The following is a 13760-nucleotide window of genomic DNA, read 5'->3' on the forward strand; positions in this document are numbered from 1 at the left end:
CAAGACATTCCAGTGAGCAAAACATACATATTTAGCTTGTCTGACCTTAAATTCTTAGAAGTATGTAATTAATGCTTTCCATCTTTATTACTTGCTCCAATATTTCTGTCACTTTAAACAGACACAAAGAAAAATCTTTTCTGTTCTCTAGACAGTAGCTGTTGCCAAAAAGGAAATCAAGTCAGATTCACAAATACAAAATTAAACAGGCTGCATATGTTACATTTCCATACACGAGGACAATCTGGACAATGAAAATGTTTGCTAATACAACAGAATGAAAAGAAACAACACACAGTTGGTCCTCTATGACTCGAGCAAACAATAAATAAATAGGAAATTTATACCCATATTGTCAGGCCTGGTTACAAAGGATACAGGCATCGGTTTTTCTTTTCCCCTTATCCTATTTAGCTCTGCCCCTTACCAAACTGTATGACCTTGAGCAAATAACTACCTGTCTCTGATCCTCAGCTCATATATTATAAAAATGAGTTTCTTATAAGGAATAAATGAGATAATGGCTACTAGAGGCACTAAACTGAGTGAGTGTAAAAAAGGCTCATTTCGTTTTTGTTTTTGTTTTTTCTCTCCAAACCACAAAGCAGTATCACATAAGAGTAGGAGAGGCTTCAAACTGATGATATCTTTTCCAAAAGGTCTGGTCGCTTTGGGTACACTGTGGAGATCTCATCAAGAGGGTCTACTAAAACTACCAACCCTTGAAAATGCCCAGGTACGGCAAAGAGCAATGAATCTAGGCCATGCCTCTGAAAAAGCAGCTAACCTTTCTCTTTATGCGGAGCCGAGAGAAGCCACAGCAGTCTCTGGGAACCCTCTGGGCTACAATACAATGTCCAAGGCAGCCCAGCTTCTGGCGGAAGACTGTCTACTGACTACCCAGTGATCCATTTCCCAAACAGGAAAATCCTACCTGGATTCTATTTGCTCTGCTCTGTAGCTGTTAGCTAGAAAGGTCCCTTCTCCATGCCTATCTGATGTATCAAACATTTTAAGTCAATACATGTATAGGAGAGAAGTTTAATTGTTCTTACTGACTTCTGATTAAGGGGGTCTGTCCATTTTATTGGTTTGGACTTTTCTTCCCTTTTTAAAACCCTTCTTCCCCCTTCCCGAGTAGGAGCCCAGTGTGAAATGTCAATGTCAACACATGTAATGACACCATCACAGTTGTTATCATCACTGCCATTTTTTTTTTTAAGAAGTTTTATTCATTCTTGAGAGAGACAGAGCATGAGTGAGGGAGGGGCACAGTGAGAGAGGGACACAGAATCCGAAGCAGACTCCAGGCTCCGAGCTGTCAGCACAGAGCCCGACGCAGGGCTCAAACTCACAAACCGTGTGATCACGACCTGAGCCGAAGTAGGACGCTCAACCGACGGAGCCACCCAGGTGCCACTGCCACTTTTAAACTCAATTCAGTTCCATGAGTTCTGATTGAATTGGCCCTGTACTGGGGCTTGGGGGGGGGGGGGGGGGCAGGGACAAAGCAGGCTCCTCCCCTGTTCACTCCAAGATCTCATTCTCCCTTGTCCCACTATGGCTAAGGGCCCAGCAGGCCTTGGTTTGGTCACTGCTGGCATGAAGTACTTCCTGGGATACTAGGCACCAGCAGAGCTCTAGCTATTTAGTTTTGGGGGCCAACCATATGCTCCCCCATACTTCTGCCCCCTACTTCTCTCCTTCTACACTCCTGATACCTAAACACCTTCAATGCGTAGGCTCAGAGCAGCTAGCAGTCAGCAAGTCAGGGACTCCTGTTTACATGCACATTTGATCTGTCCAAAATCAATCAGGAACAATGGATATCTTAGAAATCCACTTGCCGGGGCGCCTGGGTGGCTCGGTCGGTTAAGTGTCTGACTTCGGCTCAGGTCATGATCTCACGGTCCGTGGGTTCGAGCCCCGCGTCGGGCTCTGTGCTGACAGCTCAGAGCCTGGAGCCTGCTTCAGATCCTGTGTCTCCCTCTCTGTGACCCTCCCCCGTTCATGCTCTGTCTCTCTCTGTCTCAAAAATAAATAAACGTTAAAAAAAAAAAAAATTAAAAAAAAAAAAGAAATCCACTTGCCTGTCTGGAAAAGGAGAGAGTTTCCATTAGAACGCAACTAATTTGCAAATTTTTAGCATAATCCATGCTCCTTTCCTAGACAACAACTCTATTTCCTGAGTCTCCTCTGACCAAGGGCTCCGGCAGGGAAAGGCTCGTCTAGCCCTGACTTGGTAAGAACATCAGAGGCTACTCAGCTTCACATTCTTTTCCACAGAACACTTTGCCAGTTAGGGATTCATTTAAGTTAATTAGTTCCTCTTTCTAAACATAAATAATTATATAATTTAGTAAGTGATTATCTTGTCTGATGGAAGAAAGTGAAGGTTTAAATTTTCTTTTGTGTGAAGAAACATATTTTCTAATTTTTCTATGATGGACATGTATTCATTATGCAATAAATAACCGAAAGAAAAGTTAAACCCCATGCACACCTTAGTGTGAATTATTCAGCCTAAATCTCTGACCGAAATAACAAAAAAAACAACTATGTAACACTTCCTACATAACTGGGTCTGAGCTAACTTCATAGCTACATTTCCTACCTGAGGTTCAAGGGCCCCCAGGCCTAACAGATGAATTCACAGGCTAAGTTTCAGAATTTAAAAATTTTGCTTTTAGTTTAATGAAAATCATACACACACACACACACACACACACACACATACATATGGATCATATACCTGATATATATTTAGAAAAGCAATATTATATATGGATTATATATATAATAACTTATACAATAAATAAATACAGAGAGAGATTTGGGCCACTCATAGCCTTCCACGTTCCCCATTCTCCACCCAGTTGGAGGAGCCTTGAATCGCTGCTTAGAGGAAAAATACCCAGGAGGGCAACCAGACCCTCCTTAGACAGATCTGAACAAGAAATAAACTTACTAGTAAGCCAGGGTCAACAAACCTACTCCAACCCCATTCGTTGATGTATTGTCGTCTATGACTACTTTCTTGCTACTATGGCAGACGTGAGTTACAGAGAGGTATGGCCCACAAGCCTAAAATATTTACTACTTGGCCCTGTATAGGAAAAGTCTGCCAACTTGTTGGATGAGGTGGTGAGATTTGGGGGGCTGTGTGTTCCAGCAGCTAGAGTTATTTAACATCACTAATAGACTCAAAGCCAAATGACATCACTGCAAGCTGCAGGCAAAAACACTGTGGTGATGGGAGAAGTGGGCACAAGGCTCTCCCTGTGGCACAGGCGTGCTGACCTCTGAAGAAGTCATGCCCTGCAGTGCCCAAGTCACACTGTGTACAGGTATCAATTAGGCAGAGAGCCCATTTAGGTACAGAACAATCGACAACTTCAGAAAGTAGGGTGATCAATTATCCTGGGGCTGAGGGGTGGGGGTTACTGGGTATAGACTCTGAATTTCAAAACAGAGAAAGTCCTGGGCAAACTGACATAAACTGGTTATCCTTGCAGAAATGTTCTTTACTATTTCCAGTAAAGCACATTTAAAATTGGGGGAAGGGATGCACTATAAATCAACCGGCTCATTAAAATAATGGACTAGTAGTTAAAAATACACTCATTGTTTAAAAGGACAAATATTAATACGGTAATCAACGTTTCGTATGAAAATCAAAAACCTCTAGTTGACAAGTAAAACATTCAACACCCATTAAATCCAACATCAGTGATTTAATTTCAGCAAAACATCATCTGTTGCATTTAAGTTGTTAATTGTATTTTATTAATGTTATAGTTTTATTTGCATTAAATTTGTAATTTTGTTTGGGTTGCATAAAAGCATGGAATTTATAGCTAGAGTTTTACATTTATATGTATTTAAGTAACACTACAATAAAACGAATTTGGGCAAACATTGAGGCTTCAGGAGAATTCGTTTTCCTTTGAAAGAAAATTACATTTAATAAAATTCCTCACAACAATATCATCAGGTAGTTAATATTCCCCTCATTTTACAGATGAAGACACGGAGACTACAGTCATGTAGCAAAAGTCATCTGTGAAACTGAAACTTGCACCCAGGTCAGGCTAACTACGCTCAAAGTCTGTGCAGCCTCACTTGGAGTGGGGAAAAGATGGTATACGGGAGCCTCGTGGTTGGGTGTGAGGGCCTCTGAAAGCCAGAAGGCAACCTAGGAACTGCACGGTATTCAGAAGACAGGAAGAGGCCAAGTGGGCTAAAAAAAAAAAAAAAGTGAGGCAGGACAGAAAGTTTGGCCAGGGTCCCTCCCAGGGGCCCACAGACACCTAAAGATTCATCCATTCCTTCTCTAAGAAGCCCTGTGCTGGCTGCTAAGGATATAGAGATAACTGAGACTGTAGGCACCCTGCCTTCAAGGAATTTGTGGTCTTGCCACTGTCTCTTAAAGGATGTCTGTCCATAAGAGGACGGATTTGAAAGTCTACAGATCTGCAATCTCCACCCCTGCCCATACTCAGCAAAAGTTAGCCCAACAGCAAGCTGGGCAGAGTCTACCCACACTCAGCCCCTCTCTGTTAGAAAACTGAAAGGAGGGGAAGAAGAAAAATGTAGAAGCAGCAAAGAGATCTATTCAATAAGCTACCCATTCAAGAAATACTTGTGGCATACCTACCACAGTAATGGAGCTATGCTGGGTCTTCGTGGGGCATAAATGATCCAGTTCTTGCCCTCGACGAGTGTTTAGTTATAACAACAATAACTGCAGCAGACAGACAAACAGGCCCCTTTCTAAGTGCTTTACATATATTAGCCCCTTCAATCCTCACAGGGGCTCTATGAGGTAGGTATTATTATTATTATTCTCATTTGATTGGGCCACAAAAAAGTTAAGCAATTCATCCAAGATCTCAATCTCTCTCTCTCTCTCTCTCTCTCTCTCTCTCACACACACACACACACACACACACACACACACACACACACACAGTACTAAGGGTAATGTCAGGATTGGCACCCAAGCGTTCTGGCTCCAGAGGCCACCATGCTCTTATCTACTACACTATAGTATATAGTAGCTGAATGCTGGCCTCAATACAGTGGGATTCCCTGCCGCCATCCTCACCCTTAGCAGGGTGTCACAAAGAGCGTGGACTTTGAAGTCAGACGTGGGGGCGAAGCCCGGCCTGAGAGCAATCCTTGTCAGCCTCAGTTTTCATGTCTCTAAAACGGTCATAATCAAAACTGGGCTATTTTCAGATTAAATGGAATAACGTATAAATTGTTTCAATTAGTAAATACTAATTCACTTCTTATTGTCAAAACTTAGCTCCCTCTTTCTGGTTCAGTTCAGGGTATTCCCATACATCCCTGCCCATTCTCCCCTGGGAGAGAGACGCAAGGAGGAAAGGGAGAAATGAAGAAAAGGAGTGATGGCTTTACTTATTTTGCTGAGACTTCACTCTCTTGAAACTATGAACACATCCCTGGTAACTCTTGAAAGTCTGCTCTGTCCTGCTTTAGCAGGAGAGGCTTTTCTAACTTAAAATATAGACCAGAAAGGTGAATGGAAGGTTGCTGAGGCAAGAAAACACACACAGGGCAAATGGTCAGTAATCTGTACTATTTCATCAGACAACTGAGAAAAAGAAGAAACAGAAAATGTACTGACACTTTTGTTCTAAATGCTCACATATAAAGATTTTACTTTACCTTGTGCTTTTAGAGACACTCCAGGAATGTTGAATAAGCTCTCTAAAACTTTAAATAGAAAGAGGACTGACTAGTGTGTGTGTGTATTTGGGAGTGGGAGTGCAGGGATGGGAGTAGTTCAGGAAAAACGTAAGAGTGTTAAGTTTAAAGCCGCTGCTGTTACTCTCTACCTCTCTCCCCTCCCTCATCCCATTCTCCAAAAGCTGGAGTTCATAGACACTGTGTAGTCTTTAGATGCTTCTCCTGGGGAGGTATGTCTGGCCTACCTCCAACCCCAACCCCCAACTATTGAAAATCACTGATTTAAAAACACTTGTTTTAAAAAGGACTTTCAGTTCAAAAGAATGCTATGGTCATATGTTAATATTTATGTAGTAAAAATTATGTGCTAATGAGAACAACTCTTCCAGTCATCTATAAATAAATGAAATGCAAGTGGAAACTATTGAAATATCCCTATACATATCTTTGAGAGTGAAAAGAGAAAAGTTCTAATGACACTCTGTGATGGTAAGACTTTGAAGATGCGTTTATGAATTCTATTGGTAGCACTGTAAATCGGAACATCTTTCAGAAAGCTACATGTCAATACAAAGCCAAGTCTAAAGATGTTTCTATTCTGACCAATGATCCTACTCACAGGAAAACTTCCTAAGGAGGTTATTCAACAGAAATAAAAGGGACAGAGATAAAAACTATTATTATAGAATCACTTATTAAAACCAAAGCAAATAAACAATCTAAACATCCCGTGAAAGGCCTCTGATGCAGCCTGTACCTTTCTCTATTGTACTGCTCAGCACATTTTAATGATCTGACGACTTGTCCCCCCCACTAGGTAGCGTGTGCTCCATGAGCAAAGGGGTTGTCTCTGTCTAGATTCTTGGCACATAATAAATGCAGATTGTAGGAACTAAGAGCAGATATCAAATATTTGCAATTTTAAGTAAGAATAACACAATATGTACACTAGAAGTGAAACTATAATATACATATATTGGAAAGGGTGATACAAAAATGAAAACAGTTATATTAGGGTGGAGGAATCACTGGATAACTTTTAAACTGCTTTCAATATTCTTTAACATTGCTGTTTTAGTGCCTCCCAAATAGAAAAGGAGGGAAAATATTTACTGTTCCATACATCAAACGTGACTTCATAGCAGGGATGAAATGGTAACTAGAAAAACTTGAGGAATCATCCCCTAGCTACCTGCCCGCCAAGCACTCAGTATTCTTTCTTTGTTCAAGGGTAGAGAGACCCCAACTACTCATATATCATAAGTAGCATAATCCTATTTTCAGTAAAAATTTGAAACAAAGGCAGTATGTTTTAAAGAGACAAGGAAAAGTCCTCTAAAGCAATCCTTCCTTTGGCTAGTGAATTTGCTGGTTCCTAACAGCAGGGGGTGCCAGAAGGATCACTATTGTTCCCAGGAGACGGCCAGTCTCAGTCCTGGTCAGAAAACGCTACGGGTTTTCCTCTAACAGGGACCTCTGGGTAAAACTTGCCGTAGAGACTTGAATAAATAAAAATTATATTTTTATTTCCATTGACTTCTAACTGATAGTTACCATGTCCTTGAGTTATAAATGTAGTCAACAAACCCCAGTTGTATTGGCAGTACTAGTGACACTGCCATGAACAGAAAAAACACAGATGTCACAGCACACTACAGTTGTTGCAGATTTCCCAAGTAACATTTATACTCATCACTTAACTTTGAGGCGAGAGACTTCAGCAGTTACCGACAGACCTGCTGCCGTATCTTGGTATTAAATATCAGTAAAACTATGCATATTACTATATCACAGATTGGTTTAATAATTTCAGAAGTATTTAAATGTAATGGAATTCTCTTGTATTCCTGTGGATTTTATTTTCTGCATTCACAAACACTCTTCTGGAGAGGTGCCTGGGTGGCTCAGTAGGTTGAGCATCCTACTCATGATTTCAGCTCAGGTCATGCACGATCTCATGACTGGAGGGGTCGAGCCCCAAGTTAGGATCTACGAGCATGACAGCACGGAGCCTGCTTGAAGGATTCTCTCTGTCCCTCCGTTGCTAGCATGCACACACACTCTCTCTCTCTCAAAAAAGAAAAAAGAAAAAAACAAAACAAACCCTAAAAAATACTTTTCTGGAAAGGGTTTTTATAGGCTTTACCAGACTGCCAAAGGCACAGGAGAGTTAACACCTTATCAGTCTAAAGGAGGACAACTGAAAGGAAAACTCAAATTTGATTTGAACAAAATTGGAGAGAAGAAAATAAGTATTTTAAGTCACGAGACAAAAGTAGCTGCAACGCACAGTTTTCATTTAGTGTGTAGTCTGTGAAGAGAAAGAGGGAAACTCAGAATTGCTGCTTCACAGGCTCCAAAGTACCCCACCCAGTATGTCCAGAGGCGTGGTTCACAGATATTACGTTCGGAGATCTGCCTAATGCAATTCCCTACTACAAAGCAGTCTGTGTTTAATCTAGGTACGGAGGCATAAAATACATTGCAAATGCTGTCCCCAACATCTCTGCAAGTAGTCACTATAAAGGGACATCCAGATACCTAATAATCATCCATACGATGAGCAAAACCAAAAACTCTAAAAGGCAGAGATGAGATACTGAAATTAGCAACAGGGTCAATACTCACATCCGCACAAAGAGTGACTCTTTGGATGTCAGACCAGGAGATGAATACTTTTCAACCAGGGCCAAAGTACTGAAGCCGAACTTATGAATGGGCTCGTTGGAATCCAGTGGGGGGAAGTCTGTGTCAACCTCCCCATCATCCTCAGCGATATGCAGGCAGTAGGCACTGACATTGTCACTGAAAGGAAAACCAAAACAGTGAGTGAATACCAGGGTGAAGGAGGGACAAGGAGATAAGAGGCTATAGTATACAGCAGGCAAACTGGGGCACTGCTCTTCTTTTACCCGAAAGCCTGGTGAAGCAGTAAGATTACCCTAAATCCTACTTCATTTGATAAAGAGAAAACATGGGAGTACAAAGGGGGAGAAAAGCAATGTGAAAGGAGGTCCTTTCTACTAATCTATTCTTCCAACAAATAGTTACTGAGCACCTGTTATAGATAAGACACAGAACTTAGTCCCTTAAATCAAAGATGATATTTAGTATCAGTCCTCAAGGAAGCTTATGGTATAGCGGGGGCGGGGGGGGGGGGGGGAAGTACTACGTTAGTTAAATATAAGTATAAATAAAATACACACAGCAAGTGTGATTCCACTGATCCACTGATTCCAAATACCAAAGACACTTAACAGAGTAAAAGCAAATAACCTGATTTATCCTGATGCAGATAAACGGCTCTCTCCATTGCTTCTAGACCTTTCTCCTATTCCTACAATGTCCAGTCTATACTCCCAGATTCCAGCCTTGCCCATTTTAGAGTCAACACACATTTCCTTCTCTTTCTTGGGCGGAGAAGTAAAAAGTTGATTTGCTGTAAAGGGGTGGGAAACTACCAACATAAAGACAATTTAAAACTTAAAAATCAATTAGAAGCACTTTAAAACACCTTGCTCCAAAGTTAAACTGTGAAACTGCTTATCTGCTAACATTCAGAAACATGATCCTAATAGTTCACAAGGCAGTAGGGTTTTAAATTGTGCAGCTTAAATTTGGAATTTTAATTATATGATTGATGCTTAAATTAATTAATTGCAAAGTGTATGCTAATTGTTTAATTGGTTGCTTGATCTATATAGATCATTTTTTGAATTAAATGAGTTGATTTACAAAGTTTATTGATTGGATGTGACAATGAATTATTTCACTGACTACCTGATTTGCAATTTTCCCAATTAATTCACAAATCTTTAACTGCAACTCTAGTTATTGAGAGAGAGCCTACTTCAGGTGATCTATACTCAGTCTGTCATGACTAAGAGATATTTATTATATAAAACAGGTAATAAGGACAGATTAAAATTAATGGGAACTGTAAATTTGCTAAATGGATGGATAACAAGAAAGTAATCTGGCCATGTTTGTCACTATAAATTTCACGTATTTGCAACGCTGTTAAGAAATTTAAAATTCATCTCTGAATGATGTGGGAAACTTATGGATCTTTGCAAGAGGTTGCTAACCACAAACACTAGACACCTATAGGAGAAGAAAGTCTGTTAGATAAGAAAAATGTCATGGTATAGTAGCTAAGAGCTTTGTGTCCAGAAAGACCTGAGTTTAAAACCTAAGCTCCAGTGCTCATGGACTATGTGATTTCAGAAAATAAGCTTCGCTTCCTTGAGTTTCAGTTTCTATTTCTTCTTCTTTTTTTTTTTTTAACTTGAGAGAGAGAGAGAGAGAGAGAGAGAGAGAGAGCGCACAAGTGGGGGACAGGGGCAGAGAGAGAGAATCCCAAGCAGGCTCCACATTCAGTGCAAAGCCCGACGCAGGACTTGATCGCATAACCCTGGGATCATGACCTGAGCCGAAATCAAGAGTTGAATGCTCAACCGACTGAGCCACCAAGGCGCCCCTTAGTTTCTGCTTCTATAAAAAGACAAGAACCTAACTCAGAGGTAATTGTGAAGATTAGATAACATATGTAGAGCCTACCATATAACAGAGGTAAAAAAATAAATGGTAACCATGGTACGGTATAGTATGGTAACTATATAATGAAGTCAGATGGAAAATAACTTCTACAGTTACATCAGTCCTTAAAGAGAAATTGTGGATGCATATTAGTGCCAACAAAACAACAACGAAACTAAGCGACACGTTCTGGAGTTAACATGTCCACTGTGCTCCAGCCTTGGGGCCACTGAGCCTCCAGGGTTTTATGAACAGGGCAGACACTGATGAAGCAGGCAATGGACAGCACACATTATTTATTGCCATGTAAATCGTCCTGAGGAATGTCTGTGATTCCCCAGCACCACAGAGGTTTCAAGGGCAAATAATAAGCCTATTGATCAAAGCAGAAAGCCAAACATTGGTATCAGAAGAATTCTGTTTTGATTGTCATGGGGTGCCCCCAAATCCCCTTCAAAACGAGCTCAACAAATGTCACAGGCTAAGATCTGAGGGCCAAAAGACTCACTGCTGCGTGTTACTATTCTCCTCAGTTTCTAAAAACAAAGTGTGATACCATTTCTTCATTCAAGAAACTCACAAAGTACTGACCCTGCACTGTAGCCTGCTCTGCACGCTGGGAACACAGCAAAGAAAAGAAAGAATGATTTCCCCTATATTATACAAGACTAATGGGAGTCTTTTCTGAGTCATGAATAAAATTCAGCAGCAAACAGTACTCCAACCCTTTTGACCCCTTAACTGAACATCTGAGGGGAAAATGACTAAAACTCCACATTCTATTCAGGGACACAGTGGTTCCTTTGTGCCTTTGTAAAGGAATCATTAACAAAAAAGCTACCAAGGTATTTTGACTTCTAAAACCTCTTCAGGATTCCAACTTAGTACTAGAGCAATAGCCATTAGTATCATTAGCAACACTGACTGCTCTGTGGCAGACACTGTGCATAGTAGTACAGACAGATACTAAGCTCCCTGAATCTCCCCACCAACTCTCAGAGTCATTTCTTATGATTTCTGTTTTCCAAATCGGAAAAGGGAGGCTCGATGCGGTCAAATGGTTTGCTCCAGATTAAATAGTGTGTAAGCGACAGACTTGAGATTCAAACCCAGGCGGTTAAGAGCACTTACCCTTGACGCCCACCTATCCCTCTGCCAATTCCATGGTGTGTCTAGACTCGCCAAGGCCCTTGGGAGCCCCTGTTCCTACGCAAATGCCACGTGCTTTGAAAAGAAGGAGGAAAATGAGAAGCTTACAAAAAATGAGAAGCTTAGAAGGATTTATTTCAACTCCTCACTTTTACAGATGGGGAATAGATGGGTAGAAATGGGGAAGAACATGCCCACGGTGATCCAGTTAAAAGTGGCAAAGCTGGTTCTGAAGAACTCAGGTCTCCTCACTGCCATTCTATTACTCTTTGATCAAATCAGAAACAGGTGGCATTTTGAAATAGGGAGAGAAAATGGGGGAAGCTGTGGTCTATGACTCAAGAATCCCCCAAATACAGACATCTGGAACTGATAAAACAATGAAAACAGGGATGCCTCCTCCTTATGACCTAGTATGGTAGAATAAAGAGTGGTTTTGCAGTCAGATCTGCTTTGAATGCTAACTCAACCACTAACCAGCCATGTGACCAAATCTCTCTGAGCTGCTCCATTTTCTTATCTATAAAAAGCTTTCCCTGACTTCTCTAGGAGAATCATTTGATCCTCTAGGAGAATCCAAGCGATTCTCCTCTGTGGTCTTTCAGAACTTGATTAATACTTCTGCATATAGTTATCACATCTTTTTCTTATTTACTGTTCTGTGTTCTCCTAAAAAGCAGGGATCATTCTATCGTCTCTGCATCCTCACTGAGGAGGAAGATGGCTGGCACTTAACAAATATTTGTTGAATGAATGAATATATGAATGTATAGACTGAATCGCTCTACCCATGAAAAACACATAAAGGGTATTATTAATGATGTGTGTGCTAATGAGGAGAAGTAATAAGCTTTTCTTTTTCTTTTTCTTGCTTGTCACGTTGATATCTGTTAACCAAATGGGGCTTTCTAGGCAATGCACATGTGCCAGAGATTGCAAACCAAGACAAAAGGAGAAGTCCCAGGAAGAGGTGAGGATCAAAGACGCATTTTTACGGTTCATCAAGATACAAGTACTGGCACCTCACTTTTTTTATGGAGAAAAAACACTGAGAAATTATTACGACTATGTAAAAATGTTTAATTATATGCATATAAAAAGCCTAGAAGGAAAGGTCCCAAAAAGTTTACAAAGGTTATGTTTACAATTGAGCAACGAGCACTTTTTTCCTGTCCCTTCCAGATGTCCCAGATGTCCCTTCCAGATGACTAAGTACAACTTTCATTTTCTTTTCTTTATAAAATACTTATTTTTTGATAAGGGTAATGCATGATTAGAAACATGGAACAATTTAGAAATACAGAACAGTACAAAGGTTGGGAAATCTCTCACCCCACTGTAGAATCACCTGTTCTAGAGACTCAGCATCTCCTGCCTCACCCACATCCCCTGATTCCTAAGTGGTCATTTTCTCTATCGAGTCCTGGAATTTATGGAGAAAATAACCATACATACCTGCTGCATAAGGATCTCATAAGGATTATGAGTTAATTAACTGTACAGTAGCTGGCATGAAGAAAGATTCTCATTTTGTCAAAATTTCTTCTACCACTCTTAAGCTTTTCATCACACAGAAGCAGAATTAACTAACAGAAGCATGGGGGACAGCATGAGATAGAGAACACTAAAAGTCCTATTTGTGAGTCACTATCAGGGATTGAGTAATGATAAAAGACTAATAGCCACCAGTTTGTTCTCCGTATTTAAGAGTCTTATTTTTTTGTCTCTTTTATCTTTTTCATTTGCTTTCTTAAATCCCACATATGAATGAGATCATATGGCATTTGTCTTTCTCTGACTTATTTCACTTAGTTATACCCTCTAGATCCATCCATGTTGTTGCAAGTGGCAAGATTTCATTCTTTTTTTTTTTTTTTTGGCTGAGTATTTTTCCATTTATATATATGTATACATGTGTCTATATCACATATATATCACATTACATCTTCTTTATCCACTCATCTATTGAAGAAAACGTGGGTTGTTTTGTATCTTGGTTATGGTAAATAATGTGCAATAAAAACATAGGTGTCTTAAAAAGACATAAGTGTCTAAAAAAAGAGGCTTAATTTTAGAATTGGGTTAGCGTGGAAAAAGCAGGCCCTTCCAGGGACAATGATATTTGTGAGAAGACTGGAAGTTAGAACGGTGAATGGATGCAAAATGAAGCCTGTTGCCAAAAAGAGATCCTTCTGGAGGATGGACAGATCTCTCTCTCTCTCTCTCTCTCTCTCGCTCTCACATACATACACACACACACTCCGTCATTAAATGTACTCATTAACGCTTTGGAGATTTTATATTTATACAAATAAATGTATGTATAAACATATATCTAAATCTCCAAAGTGTTAATG

The 13760-nt window shown here is 40.2% G+C and overlaps 1 protein-coding gene across 7 annotated transcripts in view; it reads right to left on the minus strand.

Annotated features, from left to right (window-relative positions):
* MAPKAP1 (MAPK associated protein 1) overlaps window positions 1-13760 on the minus strand; it is a 243021-nt gene that overhangs the window by 103272 nt on the left and 125989 nt on the right. For all 7 annotated transcript variants that reach the window (XM_019421134.2, XM_019421132.2, XM_019421131.2 and 4 more), the window contains one exon: window positions 8344-8520. In XM_019421134.2, the coding sequence (XP_019276679.1) occupies window positions 8344-8520 (177 nt within the window). The remainder of the gene's footprint in view (window positions 1-8343; window positions 8521-13760) is intronic.

Source organism: Panthera pardus, unplaced genomic scaffold (assembly GCF_024362965.1).
Source record: "Panthera pardus isolate Hobbes unplaced genomic scaffold, ASM2436296v1 HiC_scaffold_20, whole genome shotgun sequence".
In the NCBI taxonomy this organism is placed as follows: Eukaryota; Metazoa; Chordata; class Mammalia; order Carnivora; family Felidae; genus Panthera; species Panthera pardus.